General features: G+C 39.6%; 1 protein-coding gene across 2 annotated transcripts; it reads left to right on the top strand.

Moving 5' to 3' along the window:
* The first annotated feature begins 405 nt into the window (after positions 1 to 405).
* Positions 406 to 17,834, top strand: si:ch211-51c14.1 (protein kinase C and casein kinase substrate in neurons protein 3). 2 transcript variants are annotated; one of them, XM_042505700.1, is made up of 10 exons: positions 406 to 805; positions 3,361 to 3,428; positions 10,240 to 10,396; positions 10,607 to 10,842; positions 11,664 to 11,819; positions 11,951 to 12,126; positions 14,164 to 14,284; positions 14,433 to 14,503; positions 14,643 to 14,722; positions 15,320 to 17,834. In XM_042505700.1, the coding sequence occupies exons 2-10, from the start codon at positions 3,369 to 3,371 to the stop codon at positions 15,427 to 15,429; spliced, it is 1,167 nt and encodes a 388-aa protein (XP_042361634.1). In that variant the 5' UTR covers positions 406 to 805; positions 3,361 to 3,368; the 3' UTR covers positions 15,430 to 17,834. The 2 variants fall into 2 exon arrangements, with proteins under 2 accessions (XP_042361634.1, XP_042361635.1); XM_042505701.1 differs by lacking the exon at positions 406 to 805 and adding an exon at positions 1,053 to 1,231.
* The last annotated feature ends 9,447 nt before the right edge of the window (positions 17,835 to 27,281 follow it).

The following is a 27,281-nucleotide window of genomic DNA, read 5'->3' as shown; positions in this document are numbered from 1 at the left end:
TGAGTGTGTGAACAGCTCTTCTTCAGGGGTCTTTGACTTCAAAGAATCTCTGGCTTTAACACACACACACACACACACACACACACACACAGAGCGGATGTGTCCTCCAGCTGTGGAGGCAGGCCTACCAAACTATCCCGGGGGAATGTTGAGGGGAGGAAAGAGGGGGTAAAAAGACGAGCACAGGGGGATGGAGTTTTCCTTATCTGGTCATGCTGCTTTGTGCTTCTTGTAAAATAGTAAAACATAGTTAACAGGCCTGTTGACACAAACACATACAGACTGGCTGGGTGGGTGACTCAGCTATTGACTCATCTAGATGTGCACACACACATACACAAACAAACACTAAATAACCACAATATAGCACACTTCATTTGGACTGAGGGAGGTGAGGTGAGTGAATGAAAGAGAAAAGCAGAGAGACCATATTCAACAAGTGGAGAAGGACAAAGAACAAGAGAGCAAGTTTCCTGCAGCTGTTTTGGAGAGAGAGAGAGAGAGGAAGAGAGAGACTGGGAGAGAGGGAGGGAGGGTGTGAGGGAGTCAAGAGGGAGGGAGGAAGAAAAAAAAAAAGAAGCCAACTCATCTGACACAAACAGTGGGCCAAAGAAACGGGAAGAGCAGGAGCAGCACTGTCCAGAACGAGTGGAAAATCAAGGTTGGAGAAGCTGAGGAGAAGTGTAAAGAGGACGGACACAGAGAGAAAGAGCCTCAGAGTCTGCACAAAGAACTGGAAAAAAAGTCTAAGCTGCCTGCCAAACAAAAGGGGGTTGAAGCAGAGAGGGCCCCAACATTTAGAGAGGTAAGAAACTATGATCGCTTTCCAAAGTTGCATTTCAGAGAGATCTCATGGAGTGATCAGGCTCCTATTTCTGCTCTGTGTGTTCATTTGTTACTATATATTTCCTCTATGCAATGTGTGTGTGTGGTGAGTTATGTGTGACAGATGAAACGGGGACAGGGGGAGGAGTGTGTGGGAGTGAGTGTGTGCCAGGGTGGGTGCAGGATACCGGGGTGAAAGAGTTGGTTGGTTGGAAGCTCTAGATGGTTTTAGCTTCAGTTATAAAGTTTTTGACATGTAAAGTTAGCGTTTTAGATACTGTGAGGACTGGTAAGTTACTGGATCACTGCAGGACTTTTTGAAAAGTGGGGGAACAAATTTCCTGTCTGACCTGCCAAGAGATTATAGAAAGTCTGGAGGACCCATGGTGGAATTCCATCTGTGCTGGTAGGTGGTAAGTTATACAATATACTCCACGGTGTATTGCATATAAGTATGCAAATACATATTCAAATACTTGATTTGAACTTTTATAGATCCATAAAAGTCAGCAAGTCAGGAATATATACCTCAAAAATATCAGAGATGACACTTAGAGCAAATCCGAAGTTCCAGTCAGGCTTTTCTAACCACAGTTTGTTTCTTTTTTCTTTTTTTTAAAGATATCAGACTTGGTTATTTAAGGATACAGCAAAAACAGGGCCATCTCCAGCTCTTCAGAGGATTCCAAATCGATTATAAAGTCTACGAAATGACATTTGGTGCCATTAAATTGATTCCAGTAGACTTGGAGTTGCACAGAGTATGAAATCATATTATAAAGAGACAAGCAAGTAGATCACTGGTAAGACTCAGGACTGAATTAACACAAGTAGTTCGCTTGCGACTCAAGATTGGTAAAACTTGAAATTAGGCGGGGACAGCAGAGCTCCCCAACACCCATGCTCCTCTGAAAACTCGGACACTGTCGCATCCTGAGGGGAGCCAGCCAGCTAGTGGACAGGAAGTCCAGGTCAAGGGTTAAAAGGGAAGCGATTCATTATTTTTCTGACCTCCTGCAGGACTCAGGGTTGTGCAATCTATGAGGGGGGCCTCAGCAGCAGACAGAGACAGAAGGAAGATCCAGGCAGGGAGAGGCATGACATTATGCTCTCAGTGGAGCATGTGATGCCCCGTGAACAGCAGGATGCAGAGGGAAATCATTGAATCTAATTGTGCGCAGAGCAGAGCCGTGGGGAGAGATGGCTGCAGGGAGGGAAAACAGGCAAGACATGAAGGCTGTGTCTGGGTGGAGTTCAGCTGCGGGTGCAGCAAGGGTTTGAAACACCAGAAGGCAAAACTGCTGTGTGCCTAAATATTTAACCAGCAAAGTTTCTTTGGTGAAAGTGGAAAGTAACAGTTAAAGACCTCAAATGCTTTATGAAGATCGCTTTTTTTGGGTCAGACAGAACTCTTTATGCATTGTATGTGCTTGTGTTTCTGTTGTGAATGTGTATGATATGCAGTGACCTTTACCCCCTGTTTATTTTAGGATAGCTCATGTTTCAAAGCTGGGAGTTGTGGGAGAGGTTATGTTCACTAATGTTGTTACGGCATGTGAGACGCTGCCTCGATTTACTGTACACCCTCTGGTTCAAATGTACTGTACACGTCATCCTCCAACAGCAACTACAACGCTTTAATGGCTTTGCACAGCCTCCTTTAAACCATTCAGCCTCTGACACGTTGCACCTGCTGTCTGTCTTCGCAACAGTCATTTATCTGAATTGAGATGAAATGCTCTCATATCACAGAGCCTCAAATAGATGCACTGTACATTAGAGCAGTGATTCCCAGCCAAGGGTGCTTCTGTAGTTCTAATTCAAACATAACCAAATCGACCTAAATATTCCTAGTTCAGTTGTTTAAAAAAATACTGTAATATCCACCAGTATATCCACGTTGTCATATTTATTCAAATATCCATTTTAAAAGCAGTTCAAATGGACACATTTGTAGCATGTGGTGTTGATGTGAGTTCATCTGACAGGGCCGTGGGACATGTTTCACAAAAAAGGTTGAGAGGACAGACTCCTACTTTGATAATGGTTCGTTTTCCCCCATGAAGAGACAGTGGATCTTTCTATAGGTGACATAGGCAGAGGCCAGGGCACCATCAAAAATGAATGAATAAATAAATGAATAAATATTCAAAATAACAAAAAAAACCAAAATAATGGCAAAATGATCTCAAACACTGATTTTTTGGCATTTTGGTGATTTTTAAGACATGATTTATGGTGGACATCTCCCCAGTTTTGACAAAATAATAGTCCTTTGCTTCTTTGGTCATTTCTTCAATGGGGGAAAAAATCCATATGTTCTAAATTTGGAGGAGGATGTGTCCTGCGCATCTTCTGCAAAATCTATTTCTATATATACATACAATATTTCTGACTTAGGTAACGTTTGTTCATACTGTAGCCACAAAGCCTTCATTACCGACACGTAGAAGCAGATTACAAAAAGGTCAGTGTGCAGATTAAAGGACAGAGTAATACCGCTCTGAACTAATCATACACTCTTTACTCTCTCAGAGAACAAGATGTCAACGCTACCATCAGAAAACAGCCCTGAAGATGCCTACAGTCGCAGCTTTTGGATGGTAAGACACTGCGTTTTGTGTGTATAACTCTGTCTTTGTCTTTTTGTCTTCAGAAAGAGAGAGAAAAAGACTGATTCACAAGTCAGCTTCTGCCTTGGTATCTCAAGTCTTTATGACCTTCCTGTCATCAGGAAGACTAAACAGTTTTGTTGTTCAGGCTACGTATCAGTGTGAACAAGACTGCGCTTTAATTTTTAAATGTGAATGGTAAACATTGTACATTGTGAAGCACATTGCTTGGGCTAACTGTGCTCCGGGAAGGTTTTTGTGATAGTGTTCGTCTAATCAGGTATTTGATTGTGTTAGTTCGACAAAGTAGACTGTACAGTGCAGGGGCAGTGCCTCTGGGGATCTGGGACAGGTTTTTCTTTTTTATTTTAACTGCTCTCTGCATCAGCATTGTTCTGATACACCACGGTGCATGATGTTTTAATTTATAGTGTCCTTTGCTGGATTAGGAAAAGTGGTCAGCTCCCATGAATAGATGAAAGATTTTTTTTTTAAACCTTTTTTTCTGCTATTACAATTTGTCCAAGGTGACTCCAAGGAAACTTTTCACAGTGACTTCCTAAAGTCTTTGCTGACGAGAAGTGTTAACAAGAGGGGTACTCAGACAACGCAGACCAAAGTTAATGGAAGCAAAAAAAATAATTTGTGTATCTCCACACTGACTCGGATCTGCTTAAAAATGTATTGGGTTCTTCCTTTCTCTCATGTTACAACCGTCCACCAAGAGAATCAGGCCAGCAGTCTGTCCATAATCCTACTGACAAACTGACAAACATCAAATCAAACCAAAAACATCACCTCCTCGACAAAGGAAATTAATAAGTTTACAATATGCTGGGATTTTGTTACTTTTAGATGGAAGGTTGTGCCTTTTTCAAATTATTCCTTTAAAACAAGATCTGAACTAAGATCTAATGTTGCATAAATCTGCAGTCTAAAAAAGCAAAGAAAAAAAGACAGATCTGAGATTGTTGTAAATGTCAAACTTGGTAAACTTTACTTGCAGAACAAAGACTGGTAGGTGCAAAACCAGGACCAAGTTTAGACCCTCAGTGCAGTGTCATGTTGACAAGATACTGTTAACCCTGTACTGCATACCACTGTCCTCAGGCAACAGGGAATCTTTTGTCCCTCACCCCTCCCCCTCATTTTTCCCCTTCCTTACACACGAGAGTGTATTATGACATGTCTGTAAACAATCCAGTGAGGTGCAGGAGTACCTTAAACAAGTACATTTGATAAGTTTTTGGAAAAAGTTTTTAGTATTATTAGCATTGTGCTCAGTGAAGGTCTTGTGATGCATAAGGTCTTTGCCATGGTTTTACTGATCACATCCATTAAAATTCAGTCGAATAAGCAATGGATGCAGGGATATTCGAAGGGTTAAAGAAGCCTAATTGAACAGTTAGGGTCTCTGAGGACCATGAGTTTGAGGGAAGTGACAGTGAGGAAGAATTCATCAAAGAATCAGGTTTGAGAGGCAGAGTAATACTAGTCTACGTCCAGTGTCTTACCTCTGAAATAATATTATATAAATTATAGTATAATTTACATTATACAGTATAAGAATTAGTTTGAAACAACATATTGCTGCCAAGTATAGGGTGGAACTGCCTTTGTTCCCTTGTCAAAAAGCCTATAGGATTTTTCCATTGGATTATGGCAGAAATTAAGCTCTGTGGCAAACAAACATTAATGATACCTACATGTTTGTTCAGCTAGATAATCTTCTCAAATGAACACCACTTTCAGGATTTTTCAAGCCTAAATGCAAACGCAAGAAGTTAAAAGCTAATGTTAGACTATAGACAAACTACATCATGGCTGCATAATTTAATGGTGTCACCACAACAACACAATAAGCAGTGTTTGGCATGGCGTGATGAAGTTCTGTAGTCTCATTTAGCCACTTGACACATAAAAGCTTCAGAGAGCAGTATTTACAGACATATTTCATGTTGTAGAACAAAACATTAATGTTTCTTAAGCTAGTGTTGACCACAGATCTTATTGCAGGCATCTAACCAAAAACCCATTAAAAAATAAAATTAAATAAAACACTGATTTCGAGACAAGGGAGCTGGAGGTGCTGAAATGCTAATTCATTTCCAGTTTTTTGGACTCATTTCTGGGTTACTCTATGAGTAGAAGAAGATAAGAAAAGTAAAATCGCACAAATTATAACATTTTGTGCATTGTATATTATACTAAAAGAGTGACAGCTACGATTATTGATAGAAAGCCTCAATCTTTCATAGGATGCAGTATTGTTTTATTTTATTCAAAATTAAAAAACATAAAGTGTAGATGATGGATTTCATTATTCAGCTCTATAGACTATTGTTCCATCAATAGCTTATTAGACTATTTCATTGAGAATAATTCACAGGATTTACACTGACAATAAAGCTCAACTTTTATTTTAACACAAACAAAAACAATGCAAGTAACAAGTGCCCTTTATAGTTGGAAATTAACTTAATTTTACTCCAATTTAGCACCAATAACTTATGTTACTGTAGTTTACTGTGCTGTGAGCCGCTCAACACTCTGTTTACAGGACATAGTTCTGCTTTGCCACCATGTTTTAAAGCTGTAAACACTTCCAACTTTTAAAGTGGCCCAACTGTCTAATTTGAGTGTGCTGCCGCTTTAATATTGGCTTTGTCTCCCGTTGGCCTCAATGTGCTGCCCCACTTTCATCTCTCCCCTCCTGTAATTTTGGCAGCCTCCTGTTGTGTTGGATGCATTTCCAGGCCAGTTCTTGTCTGTGTTATCCTGCCGCCATGCTCAGGGGCTGTCTGTCATTATACTGCAAACTTAAGCTCTTTTGTTTTGGATTTGCAAAGTCACCACCACTTTAAGATATTTGCAATTACGGTGCATTCTGTAGGCAAGTATATTACAGTCATAGTATTACATACTGGCTGCTATGACGCTTAGGGCTTGTTCCTGGATAAAATATTACACATTTACTGTTCTCTTTACGCTCTACTGATTATATTTAGACATTTGATGATCACTGACATGTGGTGTCTCTCTAAACTCTTCCTTTTTGCTGTTTTGAGTGTAAAAGAGAAGGTGATAGCATTTTTAAATGTCTGACTCAGACTGTAAATATTTGACTGGACTGATTACCCTCTTTATTTTTTAAGACAAACATTTCTGTCAGGCCTTCTTTTTATCTGTTGCTTCATGCTGTGAAATGCCTCGTGAGATGATTTAATTTTGTTTAGTGCACTGATCTATTTTTGGTTTAAAGGCACTTCGGAGGGACATAAATATAAAAGCTGGCATGAATATAGTTTAGTTCTGCTATTTCTATTACCATTAATACTATTGCTATGACATTTACTACTGCTACAACTATTTCTTCACTATAACTGCAACTACTAACTATCACTGATGCCACTACTTTTGGCATCACTGCTACTATTGCTGCAAGTACAACATAAGTACTTCTACTGCAACCATTAGTAGCTGGAGAAATGCTCATATTGTTCCTGATGGAGTACTCCTTCTGGGCACTGACATGCTTTATGGTCTGGACAGGATAAGTTGTATACGTAAAATGTGATTTTTCAATGGGGGCCCGTGGCCATTTTCCTTTATACTGCGTTTTGTTGCTTGGACAGATTCTCTAGTAGCGGATTTGCATCTGCCTCAGAGATTGGCCAACTGGGTCTCTGCAGCGTTGCCGTTGGCCTCAAACTGGATTCCTCAGCTGTTTCTGTTTAATTCTCAGACGAGTGAGCAGAGTCAGTGCAAACCACAACACAGGCAGAAAGAAAGAAAGTAAGGAGGAAGGAGAGAGAAGGAGAAACAGGGGGGCACTGATGAGAAGTGCCCCAATTGATTCTGATTAGGGCAAAAGGAAACTAGTGTTTCATTAAAAGCACATTTGAGTGGTGTGATGTCCTTTGAAGTATGAATGTCAATAACTTTTACAGGCTGGGTGCATGTTTTCATACATGCTGTATTCTAATTTCTAACTATTTAAAATTATATGATGACCAGGTGACACTTAAAGTCTAGAAAATTAAACCTTGAAATATAAATTTATAGTAACACAAGTAGTTCAGTTTGAAAAGAAGGTGTAATTTGATTCAGAAATTTATATTCTAAAGGAGATGTCCTGCATATTGATTAATCTACTAGGTGGAAAACACAGAGTGATTATTCATTTTATAAGTGCCACCACAAGGAGTCTTGAAGTAGTGATTTTTATAAGTGCAATTAGCAGATGAATCTGTTTTGAGTGTCTGCATGTTTTAATAAAAATATCATATTTTGCGCCAGTATACTGATATCATATTATAAGAGAAGGTCATGTGTGTCCCATATCGATCCTTTGTCCTGCCCCTAATGGCTACCAATTGCAGAAAATATACCGCATATTTGTCTTACAATTGCATCACCACTATCAACATGCTTTCACATGTAAAGACTTAACTGTTCAACCTTTCAGATGTCAATTTCAGATGTTAATTAGCCACTAATTATGAGTCCCATAAGGACTGTCAATTAGTTGTAAAAAACAAAGATTTAGGTATTTGGTTGACTACTCTGACAAACGCAAGTCACTGTGGGAAACAAAGGTCTGCACATAGTTGAGAGAGAACAGCTGTAACTGTGAAGAGTAAAATATCATCTTACAGAGAATTTGCCAAAGAAAAAGTAAGCGTGTTGAGACTCACAATATCAAAAGGCATCAAGGAACTGAGAAGAGCTTTGCACTGGGTACTCTGTCTATACAAGCTGTATATAAAAAGCATACAGACAGTGTTAGCATCACTTATAAGATAGAGCTACTCCTGTGTCTGACAAGTGAGAATCATCAGTTGTGAGGAGGTTCTGCTCACTTATGTCTCCTTCTCACTTATTTCTGTTGATTTTGACAATAAGTGTATTGCCTCAGATGATATAACACAACATGACAATATCTACGGTGTCCAGAGACTTTCAACCAGCTGGACTAATGTGTCAGTGACTGACAGATAGAGTCTGACAGAAAGTGAAAAAGAGTGTAGGAGTGAGTGCTGAGTAGGAGCTGATGGCGACTGCCAGGAAAATTGCAGAGAGATTTCCAAATACCACATCCACAAACAACACATTTGCTTCAGATATGTTATTACACTCAGGGCCTTGCCTCTGCTGCCCTCTTGTTCTCTCTCTCTGTCTGGCTTTTTATGGCCATGCCTCGTCTTCATGTCCTCGGACCACACCCCATGGTGCTGTCAGCATTAAAGTTTACCACATGAAACCTTAAGCCAGTAAAGTGTCACTTGTGGCACGTGGGGGTTGACCTTAGACGGCTGCAACGGTGTCTCAGCTGTGGAAGGAGATGAGGACACAAGCTGAAGCTTGTTATGACTGACTGACCAGAGAATGTGATACAAACCACAAGTGACTGTTTAACGTTGAACAGGTAGCAGCTCTTATAGTATAAAAGTGTAACTGATAACATTAATCATGGCTGCATACCATTTAGCTACAGTTCAAGAATTTTGTTCATGCTGGTAAAATGGCATGACTGACTGGGAAACATAATGGAACAGAGCAATCATCAAGGGAATGCTTTTTTTGTTTGTTTTTTCTTTCTTTTTTTTTTTTTTTTACCACAAAAGACAGCAGAAAGAGCAGCCCAATCACCAGAAGAAAATGTTGCCATTATATGTTTCTGAAAACCATAAATATGCTACATTTCTTAAGTGATGAGCAGTATATGAGCTGACTGTCACCTGGAGGTGGAGGAGGTGGTGAATGACATGTCACCTAGGCTGGACACCTGAAGACCACTGTGTTTCAGCAAGTCATTACTGTATTTCCGTGGTTTGCAGAAACATGTATCTAGAGATTGGGTTGGAAAGTTACTGCACCCATGTAAGAATTTTTTTTTTCTTTAATGGATTACCTAATCGAGACATGATGTGTTAAATAGTGAGCTTTAGAGATGCTGATAGGTGGATTGTCCTGGCTAGCTGTTTACCCCTGTTTCTAGTCTTTATGCTGAGCTAAGCTAACCAGCAGATGGCTACCGCTACATAGTTATGGTAATAAGGGTTGTATCAATCGTCTCATTTAACTAACAACAAAGAACCCCCCCCCCACAAAAAACATGTTTAACTATATATGATTATATTTATTAATTATTATTAACAGGATCACAAAAGCACAGTACTGCTTTAAAGTGATGCATAAAGTCTACTTACTGGATAATTCTGTTAGTAACAGTATAAGTAGTAATTCAAGGACTACAAATAATGACAGCAGTAGGACACAGGTTTCAGTGCTTGTAGCAGCAGGGGTAGTTGTGGTTTTAGTAGCAGTAGGTGTAGTAGTGGTTTTAATTAATCAATAACACTGTTATTAGTAGAAATGCTACTCATAGTGCCAGTGCTAACAAAATGGTTTTAACAGTGTGCCATAGAAGTAGTACAGTAGTTTATTAAGATTAGAAGATCATGCTGACATGAACTGCTTATATTGTTTATGTTCTGTTTAGTTTCTAAATTAGTTTGTCTGAATCAGTTTACTGTCTACATGCTGTTTCCACTCTGCCAGGAATAAACTGTGAGCAGATGTACAGTGTTGTAATCACAAATGGTGAAACTAAAAAAAAGAGACTATTATTGAATACTGGCAAAAATATCAGCCACTTTTGGCCTTTTCATTCCAAAAAATGATTATGTTATTGGGTATAAGTATCAGTGTTTAAAGCATAACGGCAATTAAAGCTCCCTCCTCTCTGTGTTTATTCTGTGTAAACAGTAGATCTTCCTCTCTCTTTGTGTCCTGGCAGCCTGGGAACTATCAGCCCACTGTGAAGCGAACAGAAGATGCCTTCCAGGCCTGTAATGACATAGTGGCATGTTTCCAAGAGAGAGCTCGCGTGGAGAGGCAGTATGCCCAGCAGCTCAGTGAATGGAGCAACAAGTGGAAACCAGTAGTGGACTCCAGTAAGTACTGCAGCTACAACCTCTGCTGGCTTGTCTACAGCCTGCAAACTGTGATAACAAAATCTCCTTTTTTGTGATAAGAGATTGTAATGAGTTCCTTCCAGTTTTTATTTGACGTTTCACGTAAATAGTGGCATATCATCAGAATTGTCTCTAAAGCACAAAGAAAATTATCAGAGTTTGTGATTCCCTGGTCTTTGTCTCCCTCAGGTCCTCTCTATGGGTCTCTTCTGAAGGCTTGGCAGTGTTTTCTGTCCTCCGCTGACCGGCTGGCCTCCTTACATGCCTCTATCTGTCGCTCCCTGGTGTCAGAGGATGGAGACCGGGTCAGGACCTGGCAGAAGGACACCTTCCACAAGAAGTTATTTGGTGGCTTCAAGGAGTCCCAGGACATTGAGACAGGTTTTGCTCGTGCTCAGAAACCGTGGGCCAAACGACTTAAAAAGGTCTGAATTTTTTAAAATTCAAAAGTTATGTTCAGCATTATACAAATGATTTAAAGCTCCAATTCATTTCCTCATCCTCTCGTCAAAATATGGTCACTTCTGGTACGAAAAAGCCTAGATGACAACGGACAAAATGCCAAACTCAAAGCTTCATAACAGGGGTCTACAACCTAATAGGTGACATCAGTGTGGCTTCATCCATAATTTTATACAGTTTGTGGCTTTGCATTAATATAGTGGAAAAGATAATAATAAAAATGTATAATTCATAGTTAGAATAATTGCATTATTACAGTGTGCAAAATTGCAGTCGCAGAACCGATACATAATACACTATGCATTATACATTATGCAAACAGCAATATGTGGAAGAAAAAAATGAAAGCCCCTGAAAACTTGGTTTTAAATCCTTTTTCTTGATTGCATTAAATATTTAGGACTAAATAATATTTATTAAATAAAATCTGTAGTTACACAATCTGCTTGCCTGTGAAGGACAAAAAGACATCCATCAAAAGCCGAAGTATATATTTGCATCAAAAATATACACGAGCCCCTTAGGGAATCAATACTTCATACATACAAAAATTGACTGCAGCAATGCAAATGGATAGTCATTTAGTAAATGCCTTCAATCCAAGTCTATATTTAGCCTACAGAGACCTAATGCATCATTATTATATTCTGGGCATCAGCAAGAATAGTTTTAAAGCCAGGTGCATCTCAGTTTGAATTGCTTTTGAATGGATGAGATGGTTGCTGGTGTCAAGAAAAGTCCAATCACAACTAAAATAATAATGTGTGTTTCGGTTTGGCCACAGCTGGATAAAGCCAGGAGGGCATACCACAAAGTGAGCCGTAAGGAGCAGGCAGCTAGGGAGCGAGAGGTACACGCTCAGGGAAACCCGGATGTCGCCATTGACAAACAGAAGAAGATCCAGGAGGAGAGAGTGCTGGCTCAACAGGAAGCCGAGAAGGTAATGATAGCAGAATAAACTATTATAATATATATATAATATATATATATATAATATATTGTGTATAAATATGTTAAAATGATGATTGAGCCTATGAGCAGTGTGGTGAAAGTGTGTCTTAATGTTTACAGGTTCGTGCCCGCTATGAGAAAGTCCTTGAGGAGGTGAACCGGTACGCTCCTCGCTACATGGAGGAGATGGAGTCCATCTTTGATCAATCACAAGACGAGGAGCGCAAGAGGATTGTCTTCCTCAAACAGGCCTTTCTCTCCATCCACAAACACCTGGACATTACTAACAATGAGAGGTGACCCTCAGTGTTCTGCATGTGTGTGTTAGTTGCAAGTTGTTGTATCTTCTGATTAGATGAAGAACAGTGTTCGGGGTGAGACAGGTAGTTGTGTTTTTAGAGATAAGTATGTAAACATTAATCATTTGACTTACTTTAGCCCTGATGAAAAGCTGTTCCACTACATATGACTTATGAGTGTTTCTCAGTGACTCTCTTCTACTCTAATCAGGGAAATAATAGGTAGAACAGAGACTTAATTACTTCATAAACTCTGCAAGGGCCACAGGGGGATATAGGGTAGATGAGAGACATTATATTCTCTATGAATCTGCTTAATTTTGGAGTAACACTTTGCTTAAAATGCTCTAAGCTGATTATGTGCCAATTAGAAGTTTCAATAAACTTTAGTTACAGTATAAAAACTAAAGGAGCATCAGCAGGTCAAATTTAAATGAATACCATGCCATTATCAATACAGCTGCCCCATAAAGTATTCAACTTCCTACATTCCTGCATGTTAGGTTTATTATATCATGCTAAAATTAGAATTAATTGTAAAGCCTTAACTTCACAATTTTGTTGACTGGTGGATATTTTAATATAGAAAATAACAACACTGACACTGAAAAACATATGACAGCAGAAATGTACGGCATTTTTGTCTTGCAGCTTATTGTCTCTCATTGTGGATCAATGCGTTGTGTGCAGCAGTACAATGAAATGACTCAATGAAATGATTCAGATTTGCAGTAGCGTTATGGTGAGTGGACAAAGATGCAAAGTTGTGCAGAATTTGCGAAGATTAGCTTAATTTGCTGTTCCATATGCTACATCGCAAAATCCTCGGTACTAATTTATCTCCTCAGTTATGTTTCAGTACTATGGACAGCGCACAAGGCTCCTCCACAGAACAAACACTGCTGTCCATGGTGCTGAAACAGCTGCTGAGCTACGTACTGTATATCACATTTATCTCAGCCAATCAATTTCTTGTTTCTACTGTTTTTTAAATAATATAAGTAAACAATTATAATAGATACATAAAGCTTAAACAGTGAATGCAAAAAAAACCAAACTCTGACTCGACCTGCATTTAGCGTCTCTGTCCACTGAAGCAGCCGTCTGACAGCAGCAGGTCCTGCAGAGCTGAGAGGAAGCCTTTACCAGGCTAACTGACAGTAGATATTTACAGAACCATAATAGTTTTTATGACGATGCCACAGGATGAAATCAAAAGTGTTTGTATTTATTGATTTTATTGTCCAGCTTTTATTGAGCTGATCAATCAATTAATATATGGTTATAAAGGAAAAAAACACATATACAGCAGGATATTTGTTCAATTTAAATCGCTTTCTGTGCAGATTATGCTTTACTAAACGCAACAGAAACAGACTCAAACCATAAAGAAATGCAGGGTGTGTCTGGTTATCATGGAGATGACATAAACATTTTGCAGAAGCATAGCTTGAAAATATCATGCTGCTCATTAATTCAAGGTGACACTCTATTGAGTGTCCGAACATAAATCAGGATGGATGGTTATATGTTTGTGGAGTTGCACATAAGTCTAACCTATTTTGTGCTGAAGATGCACACCCAGTTTTTTTTCCTGGCCACTCTAGTAAATGAAAACACAATAATTCTTAATTTCAGGAGTTAATGCAACTTCTGCTAATATACCCACCTTTTCCTACACACTGGAAATTTATTTAAAGTAATTTATGGAACTTACGAGGCCTCTTGGATGAGAGGTGAAACATATTAAAAATTAAAAAATTAAAAAATTAAAAATTTAGGCAAGTTCAGTTGCCTATGATATAACACTTTGAATTGTCATTAAAAAATAAGAGTAAAACTTGTGTGTACTGCAAAAAACAGCTACTGAGTAAGAATAAGTTGAATTGTCAGTTGCTGTGTAGAGGCTGGAAGTGTTTGAAGTATTAGTTGAAGTTTTCTTTTAAAATAAGTAATGAGTAATGGAAAACACGTCTGTATTTTTGGGCTCAGTATAATTTAGGTACTCTTATTTACTCTCCACCACTCATTTAGTGTAAGGGCTGTGTACAATGAGCTCCACAACACACTGATGGCCATTGATGAGCATGAGGACCTTCGCTGGTGGAAAAACACCTATGGACCTGGCATGCCTACCGACTGGCCTCACTTTGAGGTATTCCAGGTTTTGTCTGTCTCCAACCATTTCTATTACTCATTTCAATGACAAGTTCAATTCTTCGCTGTTCTGTCTGTTCTTTGGTCTGAAGTTGAATTTTTTGTTCAAATGGTTTTTTAAAAATTTTTTTTTATTTATCTATTAGGAATGGACTCCTGAGAAGAAAACCAAAAAAGGGAAGAAAGAAGAAGAAAAGAAAGGAACAATAGAGAGGAGGTGAGTGTATTTATCCCAGAGAAAATATTTCTTTGCAAGTTTGTGATTTTACTGTGATCTGATGCTTTGTAGCTGTTGGTGTACGGCTCATCAGATATTCATCTGTCTTTCTTTTGTCTTTCTGTCTTTCTTGCTCCAGCGTGATGATTGGAGGAGTGAGAGTAAGAGCTCTGTATGATTATGTTGGCCAGGAGACAGATGAGCTGTCATTTAAAGCAGGTAAACACGCATCCTATTAAACTTACTGAACCACATTGTGTATAGCATTAATTAAAGAAAAGCAGTATGCAGAAGTATGTATTATTGTGTGGAATATTATGGTATATATATATATATATATTTTATATAAAATATATATATATAATATATATATATATACATATATATTTATATATATTTTTATATATATACACATATATATATTAGCTAAAACAATTACTTGATTAATTGAGTGGAGTAGTTGATCAGCAGAAAATTCATCAGCAGCTATTTTGGTTACTATGTAATTCAAGTATTTTTTTGTGTAAAAGTACCATCAGTTTACTTGTTCCAACTTGTCAAATGCAAATGTTTTTTTTCTTGGATGGTATAATGAATATTTTGGGGTTTTGGATTGCTGATAGGACAAAACAAGCAATCTGTAGACAGCAATTAAAGTACTGGGAAACTGTAATGGTGCTTTTTTTTTACAATCTCGGAACATTTTATAGACATTTTATAGAAGTATTAATTGATTAATCAAAAAAAAACAAACTAGCATTTTAATTGATAGGGAAAATAAGCAATTTAAAGTTTTCATTTCCTGTCTCCCTGCAGGTGAGGAGTTTTTGAAGATTGAGGATGAGGATGATCAGGGCTGGTGTCGGGGGATGAAGGACGGTGGGAGTGAGGGGCTTTACCCAGCCAACTATGTCGAGGTTGTGTAATTAGCTCATCGACTGAAAATGAAAGATCTTGTTACATCACATGCTTTGTTTTACCGTGGAAGTCACAACCTGGTTTGAAATGTCAGAAACATAAGACCAATGCTGTAAAGAACAACACCAAGTAGCTGTTAGCCAAAGTTCTGGTCTGTGATGAGAGTATAAGGGCACTAAAGATGATATTTTAGCAAACAGAGATCTTTAAAAACAATCCAGGCTGTGTAATCTCTAGAAGGATTTTGAGAAATGTTTTAATATATACAATATGCATAGACCACTTGTATTGAAGCCATACGATAAACAATGCTTTAATGTACAAAAAGGTGCTCTTAAGGTACACTATATAACTAGCCATTTGGTGCGGACACTGCATTACAGGACTGCAATTTTACTTGAGCTGTTTTCATTTTTTTGCACCTCAACATATTTCTATTAAAATGCTCACAATCCTCTCAACATATGAAGAAAGTGACGCTAATACTGTGATTATAATTAATCCAAAGCAGCAAAGCACAAGTGGAGTCAGCTTGATAGAAGTAGGTAGGACTTGTATTTCTCTTCTGTTTTTGTGGTTTAAAGAAACAGTCCAACATTTTTAGGAATATGGCTATTTGCTGTCAAATACACACATGGGAAGATTAGTTCCAACTCTTTGTGTCAGGTACGAAACTGCTAGCCTAGCAGTATCAACACATATTCCTGGAACCACAGTGCTGTCTTATTTTGTATCTTCTATAATCAATATTTTTTTATATTAAAAACTCATATCATAACACCTATGTAACATCTTTCTGAAGAACTCCTAAACTGACCCCATGACCGCACGTAACATATCAGACTTCAGATCAGTTAGTAAATAAGTTAATAGTTAATAAAATTTAAAGTATATTATGGCCGTGAAAAAAACTAGATTGGCTGGCAGATTCTGGTTTTAATCTTATATTTGAAAACCCTCAAAAATTCTTAATGTTAACATATTTCCAACTCAGTGCAGACTAATTTGTAGTGATGTTTCAGCGCCTAGGTGGAGACGGATTTTAATTGGTGGCAGTGTGTCATTGCATCTTGGCGGTTAAGGGGCTGAAATTAGCACTTTCACCTGGGTGTTGTGTTTCCATTAATGTCAATCCGAGCCAGAGGCAAGAAATACCTGTGACTACCACAGAATCATTTGACCAGCATGTGAATAGCGGTTGTAGACTTTCCCATTGCATTAAAAAGACAGATGTTAGCGGATATTAGTGTATTTTTGCGCAGTGGAAATAGGCCTTAAGAGTCCACCATTGTCCTTCTATTTCCTGACAGGGTTTATCTAGATCCATTGTAAGCATGTCCATTAACTCAATTGCAGTGTGTTACCGTAAGATGGCACTTCCTTGGTTATATATAGATTATATAATATACCTTGTGTTTGTTTGTTTTTTTGCTTTTGATTTTTTTTCTTTAGGAAAATCCAGTCTACCTTTAAACAAAACTTCCTATTTTCATTTGGTAAGACAATGACAATAATGCACTCTGAGGTCCTGATATAGAGAATAATGCACTTGACAGAGGGAGAGGTACCCCACTTTACAGTAAGTTGTGGTCTTCTATGCCTCCACTTAATTATTTTCTTGTAGTGGGACACCTTGTTTTGCATTCTTACATAAGACAGCTTTGGAGTTTGGCATACTTTGGGGTGGCTGAGGCTCAGGAGGAAGAGCAGTTTGTCCATTAATTTCACACTGTGCCTCAGAATTGCTTCTGATAGTCAGGGCTGCGCCTTGCACAGCATCTCCGCCACCAGCTGAGTGAATGAGGGGCAAATTGTGGATCATTCTGCCTGCTAACGTAGAAAAGTGCCACATAAGTGCCGTCCATTTATTATTTGTTCAGTGTTGATGTAGCAGGGAGTTTCACCCAGTTTCCAGTCTTAAGCTAGGATGCAGTTTCTTAAAGAAATTTAAGGCCAAAATGATCTAAATTTTGGGTTCATCTAAGCATCAAGAACCTTTTGACAAACAGGGCCCAGGTCTAAACACATCTCCAACTTGAAGCTCTCTCAGCACAGAATGTTTAGAGATTAAACTGATATTGCTCTTTTTCATCAGATTCTCAGTTTGATGCCAGACATTCATATTTCTTAGCATGTCAGACTGTTCCTTTAAGATAAGTACCGGGGAACAAATAGTTTTCCTGTCTGTCTGTAATCATCTGTAGCTATGTACGACGCTTATCACGGAGAACATTTTTACCAAAGTAAAGAAAGGGCTTCCAGAAACTGCTGGTTTGCCTTTCGCTTCTCCTGACCTTCTTCAGTATCTGTGTATGTGCTGTGTTTCTTTATCTGTCATGTAAAAACTACGCATTTGCTCCAATACTTTTTGCAAATTGCCTGTCTTTTAAAAAATAAAAAATGAAAACTTTTACACAAAAAAAGTTTTTTTGAGTTAAGGGTAAAGAGAATGAATGTGTGTGTGTGTGTGTGTGTGTGTGTGTGTGTGTGTGAGTGAGTGAGTGAGTGAGAGAGAGAGAGAGAGTGAGTGAGGGAGAGAGATGTTGTTGTATGTGTGTGTTTGAGTTTGTGAATCACTATGCCATCATCCTACACACGCACACTCACACAACACTCACTTTTAGGCCTTGTGTCCATGTCAAAACAACTGTATCCAGGTCAAATGCTGCTCTTTAACTTGATGATGCCACCACAGAGTCAAATGCAGTCGGACATCCACACATGGCCATCAGCCAAGCAAACTGTCCCACAGTGTTTATGTCTGAGCCAGCCGATAGCGAGAAGCGTGATGATAAATCCTAGTATATTGTTACAGTCAACATAAACACATACAGTGAGAATTTTACAGTAAATACAAGCAGACAGGAGTATGAAGGAATGTCTGTTTCCACAGGAGTAATGGAAATAATGATGTCACCCTGGAAGGAATTTCCTCAACTGATGACAGATTTCGAGCTTGAAGCAGACATAGACAAATCTGTAATCATAAAGACAGCCTCACCTGAGCTCTGACACTCTTCCCTCTGCTGCCTATATCATTTCCGACAAAATACTGGAAAACCTTCAAAAGATGGAGAGTACAAAGCATCCTGAGAACAAATAGCAATACAATATAAATACACTCTATGTCAAGCAAAGTCTTGCAATTAATATTTTACTTAAACCTGCAATAACTGATTCTCTGGCTACTTTGGGGGAGTGGAAACAAACTGTGAATGTATCATTTGGAGTTGTGTTTCTGGCCACCTAGAGAATGTAAATCCATGATTACAATGTGATGGAGTTTGATGACATTGTAAAATAGCTTGGGCTCATGGGAGTTGTTGTCCTCATTGTTAAACAACCACACTTGCTGATGAAAATGTATCTGATGTGACTGCGGCAGAGACCATCTTCACGAATGAGGGAATGTTTTATTTAGGTTATGTTGTATCACATTTATTTGGATTATTTCATTTTATTCAAGAGTTGTTATCAAGACCAGTTTAATCAAGGTCAAGTCTAAAAGCAGGTTCAGTCAAGTCCGAGTCCAAAGGCAATTGAATAGAAGTCAAGACTGAGTCCACAGCAAATTAAGTTCTCTTCAAGATACCAAAATTAAATATGGTAGACTTCAGACATTTTGCCTTCTAAAATCAGCTGAGGTAACCTGCTAGTGACTTACTGTAAGTAATGCTACTGTTAGTGGTCAAGTGGCAGCAAAAGCTGAGTTCAGAGTCAGCATTGCTTGGAGGGGTATTAATTTCATGCATCATGTTGGTAGAATCAGGCAACCTTCTGTAGAACTGATACTAAATCGGCAGCCAGGAACCACTTAACAAATTCTCAAGACCTTAGCCTGTGAGACCAAAAACAGTTGGAGTCCAAGGAACAGTCCAGGACAGGTGCAAAACTTTAAAGACTGAGACTGGACTCAAGAACTGCAGCCCTGTTTCGTTCGGATGAAATAGCTGCAAGTAACATTAGCCAACGTAACTTGCTAACTTATTATTAGATCAGTTGACTACACATACAGTTACTGTAGCTTAAGTTATCTGAAAAAATATTTTAAGGACAGTCCAGTGCTGTTATCCATGGTCAAAACAATCAAACTAGAAATATGTTTGAGCATGCTGAAAGTTGTTGTAATGTTATAACATTTCTGGTCTCTACCAACTCCCAAGGGAAATATCTTTAGCTGCTAAAATGCTTCACTATGTTCACCTGCAAGTCTCTGTATCTGCATGCTGTTTGCTGCTGAACAGGTAGTGTATTTGGGCATTTAGAGAATTTCACTGAAAACTGCAGCCTGCTGTGGCTGAAAACAAGACTATTAGAGTGAACCAGAACAGTTGAGTTGAAGGTGGACAGCTACCAATGAGCAAAAACTCATTATAAAGCTCTGCAAAGTTGAGCTGAGTGGCAGATTTAGATGATAATTCTCTGTAGATTTATCACTGTGAGACATTCCTTTTACAATGTCACATTTCCTTTGTCTTTTGTCATTATATATAAAAATAATAACAATTCTCAACTTAAACTTTATATCCACTCTAAGAAGTAAAATGAAATGACACTGTGTTCTTTATAGATCTTTATGGATCATCCCTGGTGCTCCACTCTTTAATGTTAGCATGTCCTGACTACATTGAGTGATAGCTGGCCACTGTAAGGAATGAACAGACAGCTTTGCCCGCAACAATCCATCAAAAAGAAGTTCACCAATGACTAAACCCCTCATGACACCTAAAAATGCACTTCAGTGAGACAAGTGGCACAAAGGCCACAGGCAGTGGTCGACTAGCAAGTGGGAAAAAGTCACTTTGTCATGAGTCATCCTTCATCTTGTTTTCAACAAGCTGAGGAGTTCATTTATGGGGAATGACAAACCAAGCCCATGACCTGCGAGCTTGTTTCACGCAGCACAGTGTCCTGCCAGCTCTGTTATGGCATAGACTGTATTCCGTCTTGGCTTTGGTCCATTGAAGTCTTAAAAGAAAAAGGTTATTACCAGTAAATACACTGCAAATCCTGAGTGATTATACTCATCTTCTCAGGCGCATTTCTTTGCTGGTGGGAGATGAACCTTTCTTGATCAAACTGACCCTTATTCATACCTGGATAAATGCAAAAATTAAACAACCCATGATAAGAAACAAATGCTGTGAAAGTTATTAACTCTCTCTAGGCATTTTACTTGGCAGCTTCACCTGTGAGCCACTTTAGACACAAAGCTGAAGCTTGTAATTGGTAGTGCAGAATTTTGATCTGCGTCCAGAGCTCAATGTCTTTTTCTGTCACATTAGAGGAAGAGCTGAAGGGCAACAAGTTGTTTTCATGCTTCAGTTGTTTTACAAGGGAACAATGAGAGGGCACAAGCAGTACAGAAAAAACAATACTTTTGCGATTTACATCATGTACCCAACTTTTTTTTTCCCAGGTTGCCAAAATGACCCGGTCCAAACTCTGTGTGCTGGAAGAGATAAATCGGGCCGTGTCTGGTTGCCTGACTCGTTTAGACTCATGACAAATGACTCCCCAGAATTGGGCAAAATAAACTGGCCTGTTTCTGGCTACCAACACTGTCATCATTGGACTGTTATCATAAATGCTGGAGCCCAGCATTAGCCCAAACTCAGCATGCCAGAAGATATTCAGGCTGCATCCAGTTGCCTGATTTGGCTAGGAATTGGGATGAATGTCACATTAGAGGAAGAGCTAAAGCGCAGCCAGTTGTTTTGATGCTTCAATTGTTTTACAAGGGAACAATGAGCTGATAACGGCAAAACTGAAAGAATGGGACTTTTGCAGTACATTGTGTACCCAACTCCTTTTACTTCCCAGGTGGCCAAAATGATCTGGCCCAAAATTGGCCCAAACTTGGCATGCCAGAAAAAATAAGTCTGGCTGCTTCTGATTGCTTGACTAGGCTGAGACCTCGATGAATGACACCCCAGAATGACACCAAATAAACTCTCGCAATTGCAGCTGCCAACACTGCCATCACTGGGCTGTTATAAAAAAAACTGGCAATAGCCCAAACTCGGAACACTGGAAGAAATAAGTCCGGCTGTGACCAGTTGCCCGACTCAGCTGAGACTCAGGATAAATGACACCCCAGCATTGGGTCAAATAAACTAGCCCAGTTCTGGCAAGTGACACTGCCATCACTGGGCTGTTATACCAAAAGCATCGGCCCAGACTCGGCATGCCAGAAGAAATAAGTCAGGCCCCGCTGGTTTCCTGACTTGACTGAGACTCAGGGTGAATGTCACATTAGAGGAAGAGCTGAGAGGCAGCAAGTTGTTTTTATGCTTCATTTGTTTCAGCAGGGAATAATGAAAGGGTACGTATGAACAATACTGAAAAAAAGAGACCTTTGCAATTTACATCAAGTACCCAACTTCTCTTACCTCTGACATGGTCTGTTAACACCCATTATCATTTTACCTCTTCCAATCACACTTTTCAGAGCGAATTGGTCGCCTCACACGAAACTCCACTCTGATCCCTGCTCGTTTAAATTCATTAGCTCAAGCTCATTCGTACTGTAGGTGCAATGTAAACACACACCCATTAACAGACGCTTATTTGTCAGAACAATAATGAGTGGAAACGGCTCATTTGCATGCTAATAGCCTCATGATATTCAATTTGATGCCATGGAGCTTTCAAATACCAACTGCTCAACAGTTTGGTCTATTGATCTCAGTAAGGTCAACATGTGGAAACCCACACACAGCGCAGGAGTGCTGATCCCTGAAACCTATTCATTAAATGAGACTTCCTAGTGGTTCACAAACCCAAATCATATTACTGTTTATGCTGACATTGCGTGATTATTATCAGGTGTACTGCTTACTTAAGTCACATGTCTTTGCATCCTGGTAATGAAAAAGAACTAATTTGATGTTATCCTCTTCTCCAGCAGAGGGAGCTAAGAGATCAGTGGCACAACCCTCAGCAGGCCTGTCTTGAGGAGAAATATGCACGCTGGGGTGGCAGCATAATGGGAAAATGTCTTTATTCCCTCATCTCTCATGTGGTGACAGGCAGAACTTTAGGTTGCCATGGAGAGAGCTGCTGAAACGGGGCCATAATTAACAGAGCCACAGAACTCGGTTCAATGACTCATTACATTTCGAGAAGTTAATGAGGAAATCACACAGCTCCTTGCAGGCAAATGACTCTGTATGTGTATAATGTGTACATATGATAAATGTTTGAAGCCCCACCATGAGGTGAACATTACTGTACAATGCTGCAGCTGGTTCTGCAGGGCTAATGATGAGCATGTGATCTGCCTGTGTAGTCTTGTCGAGAAGTGGAAGTGTGTGTGTGTGTGTGTGTGTGTGTGTGTGTCACACTCTAGATGTGTATGTTTGTGTGTGCATGGTTGGGTGGGTGTATTAATGTGTGTGTCTGTATATGTGAGTGTGTCGAGGGAATGACTCACCTCCTTCTCAGGGAGACACAAAACATATGAACATTTTCTCAGGTTGTCACACACTCATACTGTATGCTCTCCAGCTCTCTGCTCCAGATGTACTGTCTCTCTCTCCCTCAAATCCTCTCTCATAAGCTCAAGCTGCCCTGGGGAGACTCCTGTCGCGGCTAAGACTCAACAGTGGGCCTGCTCGGGGGTTAACAGAGTAAGAACACAGGAAAAGCCACCCAACCACCTGTGGACCTGCCAAGTGCTCTTAAGCACAAACAGTCTCTCACAATTTGTCTCAAGGATGTCTGGAAAATCCCACTTGACTCTCTTGCTTAAACAACACTAAGGCCACTGGAGGGGGATGCTTCCCGTGGAAATGCAGAGGGAAGGTAACGGTTAGAATGCCAAAGGTGCAGGGAGTCACACGAACAGAGCTGGGTCCTGTGAGTAAAAAGACTTTAGGCCAGGGGTACAGCCCTTGGGCCCCAGTCTGTAGGGGCCAGACTCATCTGCACCAGGCAACAGGGTCAACCAAGGAGAGAGGTAAGACCGCCTTTCTTGGCCTCTAAATGTATAAGCATGCTTTTCATTCTAAACTGCCCAAAAATAATGAGCAATCAAGAAAATGGTTATTCTCGCATTTCAATTAGCCTAATTAAAGAGAGGGCAATGGGCTAGTCAAAAGAATGGCAAGCACTACAGTGCAGTGTGTATTTGTAGGTGTGTGTGTGTGTGTATATGTGAGGGAGAGCGAGAGGCTCTCCAAGGGGTTCAGCTGGAACACTGCATCAGCAGTCAGAATGAGAAATTAACCATTTGCTTTCTTCCCTCCACAGCCTGAAGCAGATACACAATCTGGTCAGCATACCGGCTGCCAGAGAAGATGCAGAGTCACACAGCATGTCCATCATTCTATCATTAATCATTTATATCTGATTCTGTGGTCTGAATGGATAAAATATGCAGTTCACATTATAATATTGGACGAAAGTGTGTTTTTCTCTAACTCTCCTCAGTGGGAAAAAGGTTGTATCTGTTTATGTTTGTGTTTTCATTGTATAGATTTGAAGGATGTGCAGGCAGCATCCAGTCTGATGGTGAGAGCCAGATGGTCATGTAGAGCACTTACAGTGACATGGGCCTACACAGCTCCCCCTGCTGGAATCCTCTCTCTCTCTCTGTCTCGCTCTCTCTCTCTCAAAACACACACACACACACGCACACACACACACACACACTCCCATCAGCACCCACACACACAACTCATTTGCATGCAAATGCACACATGAACATCTCTGGCAGATAACAGCGGCTGTGATTCCCAGGTCATTTACCCATCTATCTCCTCTCCCTCCCTCTCCCTCAACCCTTTTCCCTTCTCTCACTTCCTTGCTCCTCCTCTTTTCATTTCCCTCGGTCTCAGTCTGATGGCCAGAGTTAATTGGCTGCTGTCTAATTGCTGCTCATTAGCTTGAGTAACCAAACATGTGAGACGTAGCAAACAAAAACCTTCCTCTGGCTCTCACTCAGCTCTGCACTATGTTTTTGCAATTCCTATTCCAAGTCATCCCCCCACTCCTGTGGCTCTCTGCGCATCACCTGCCTTTGTTTGTCGCTTCATCTTTCACTTTGTCGCTCCACTCACCCTGAACTGGAAAACATTTGAAAGACAGAGATGACTGAGTTCAATGCAAAACTAAATAAATCGAAATTTTTCACATTACAAGTTGGCATGGTAAAAACCCAAATGTTCCTTTTTTATGCTGGTTTTCTACAGTATATTGTAATCTATTTAATGTGACATGAAGGCAAAAAGTAGCACCTGCACACTTACTACATGCCACAAAAGTTTAATAAAAATGTTTCAGTATTACTTGGATGTCCATCAGGTGAAAATAGGCTGCATAACTCTATTATGGCAAGTATGGTTAAACCATTTTAACCACCCCAGGTGGTAAAATAATTGACAATATAAAATTCATGAAACATATAGAAAAAAAACAGTAAAGGGCATACTACATAAAGTGATATACATTTATAGATATTCCTTCATGTACACAGTTTTTTATGGCCTTGCACCTACTTAATGCCAGGGACAAATGGGCCTCTGGACAAAGACATGTGAAAGGCTTTACCACCTCCCCTACACAGGTCTGGAAACAAACAGAGGTTGAGGTGATTTTGCCTCTTTTTTTGAATTTTATTTCATTTTGTGTCTCTTTAGCTTGTCTTGTCCCTTTTTGTATTTATTTTGTGTCTCTTTGTATGTCTATTTGATGTAGGTTTTTTGTGTTTCTTTTTTGGTGGTTTTATGTCTTTCTGTAGTCATTTTGTGTCTATTTTTGTGTTTATTTTGTGTCTGATTGTAGTCTTTTTTGTCTCTGAGGTAATACTGTGTCTTCTGGTGGTTTTATGTCTCTACAATCATTTTTTGTCTCTTTTTGTATTTTACTGTTTTGTCTCTTTCTGATTATTTTGGCCTTTTTATATTTTTTGTGTGTCTTTGTAGTAGTTTTGTGTCTCTTTGAGGTAATTTTGTCACTCACCCTGAATTGACATTTTTATTATCTTTATTGTGTCTCTTTTGCCCCATTTTGTATTTACTTTGTCCCTTTGCAGTCGTTTGGCGTTTCTGTGATATAACCTTTTTTTGGTTGTTTTGTGTCTCCTTGTGGTGTTGAGCCCCTTTTTTGGTTATTTTGTGTGTTTTTGCAGCTCATGTGCATCTCTTTGTGGTCTTTTTGTGTCTCTCCTGGTCAGTATGTGTTAATTTGAGTGATATTTTGCAGGTGAAGTCGAGGCGGGCCCCTAACACTTTGAGCTTCTGGGCCTGTGCTTGGTAATCCATCCATGTAAAAAATTACTCTTCCCTAAACTCATATATTTAATGTCAAAATGTTTACTGCTGAATCTTCTTCCACTGAATCGTCTTTGCAGGCAGATTATGTGCACATGAAGCTCATACGCGCACACAAAGGAACAGGCATATGTATTGTTTTACACATATCCTTAAAATCCTCATAACACACACAAACACCCACCCACATGTGCAGACACACATCAGAAAGGCCAGCCTCCCCGCCCACACCCGTTGGCATTTGGCAGGTTCTCTATATTTGGGTAGTGCCCCTCCCATAAGCCAAGCCTTCTCAGCTCCCCTCCCTATTTAATCTATCTTAGAAAAACCTCTGGGGTTTAATTCCTTTCTCAAGGCAAAGTGCTTTGCTGGCATGGCAGCTAAATCCATACACAAGGAGTGCATCAAGCTTTAAAGTGGACATCTCAACAGCAGAGCAGTTTAGTCAGAGTGACGTGAAATACAGACCATGGTGTGTCACTGTAGAACAAGATAAAAAGAACAAAAATTGGTCTAGGTCTGCTGCTGTCCTCAGGGGGGACGTGGAAGCCTGTGGTGAAAAACACTGGAAAGAGAGAGGAGAATTACACAACACTCGTAAATGCACACACATACACAGACAGACACACACACACCCACTCATGCCCACTTGCAAATCTTGTGATATGCCAAGAAAATTATTTACTACTCAAGAGCAGGCCCTAAATGATTAGATTAGTCTCCTGGCTCCGTGGCTCCTGTAGCGCCAAGAGAAAAGGATGGGATGAGACATTACTAACGTTGGAGATACAAGAAAGGATGGAACAGTAAATATAAGTAAAGAAAAATAGGAAGAAAGGCAGAAAGAAGTGCACATCTCAAAATATCAGCTTCACCAACCCCCTCCATAGCCTTCTGTGAGTCAGACCCTTTTCTCCCACCATACAAACTGACATTTGCAGCCCCCAAATATTCATAGCTGAGACAAAAATATTGTCCAGTCAGAGAATAAGAGGCATGCAGAGAGCTGTCCTTGTTCCAAGAGGTCCACCATTGGAACCCACCCCAAGTTAAGCTCAGTTCAAGTACATGCATGTCTGAAAAACAGAAGTAAATTTAAAAGAAAGGAAGACAAATCTCACAGAGTTTAAAGCAGCTATAAATGCTTTTTTTAATCTAACAATGTATTAAGTGACAATATTATGATGTAACAGTGTAAAAGGGGTTGTCATAGTGATGAACCTAGAGAGAATAATCACCTGAGACTGCAGCTCCTGCCAGCCTTATAGAGCTTTATGGTGAGTTTCAGCTCATTGTTTATCTGTCCAACCTGCAGCTTTACTGTTCTGGGTCACTCTCACCACTGTCATAGCATCGTTTTCAGCTGCGGCAGGAAGCTGTTTCCACTGGAAAAGCTCTAAATACCTACTGTACACTACGTTACGGGTGTACCATAAAGCCAGATTATTGGCTTAGCAAGCTATTTGAGCATGGTCCGTCTCACAGAATGTAGACTGTGGGTATAAACCTGCCATTAGCCACCTATTTTAGATTAGTTGTTCTTACTTTCAGTGAGCTACTGTATATGTTTGTAGTGTTCTCTGGAC

The sequence above is a fragment of the Plectropomus leopardus genome, chromosome 17 (genome assembly GCF_008729295.1).
Source record: "Plectropomus leopardus isolate mb chromosome 17, YSFRI_Pleo_2.0, whole genome shotgun sequence".
Taxonomy (NCBI): Eukaryota; Metazoa; Chordata; class Actinopteri; order Perciformes; family Serranidae; genus Plectropomus; species Plectropomus leopardus.
The sequence above is the reverse complement of the archived record's forward strand: the minus strand, read 5'-3'. Positions and strand labels throughout refer to the sequence as shown.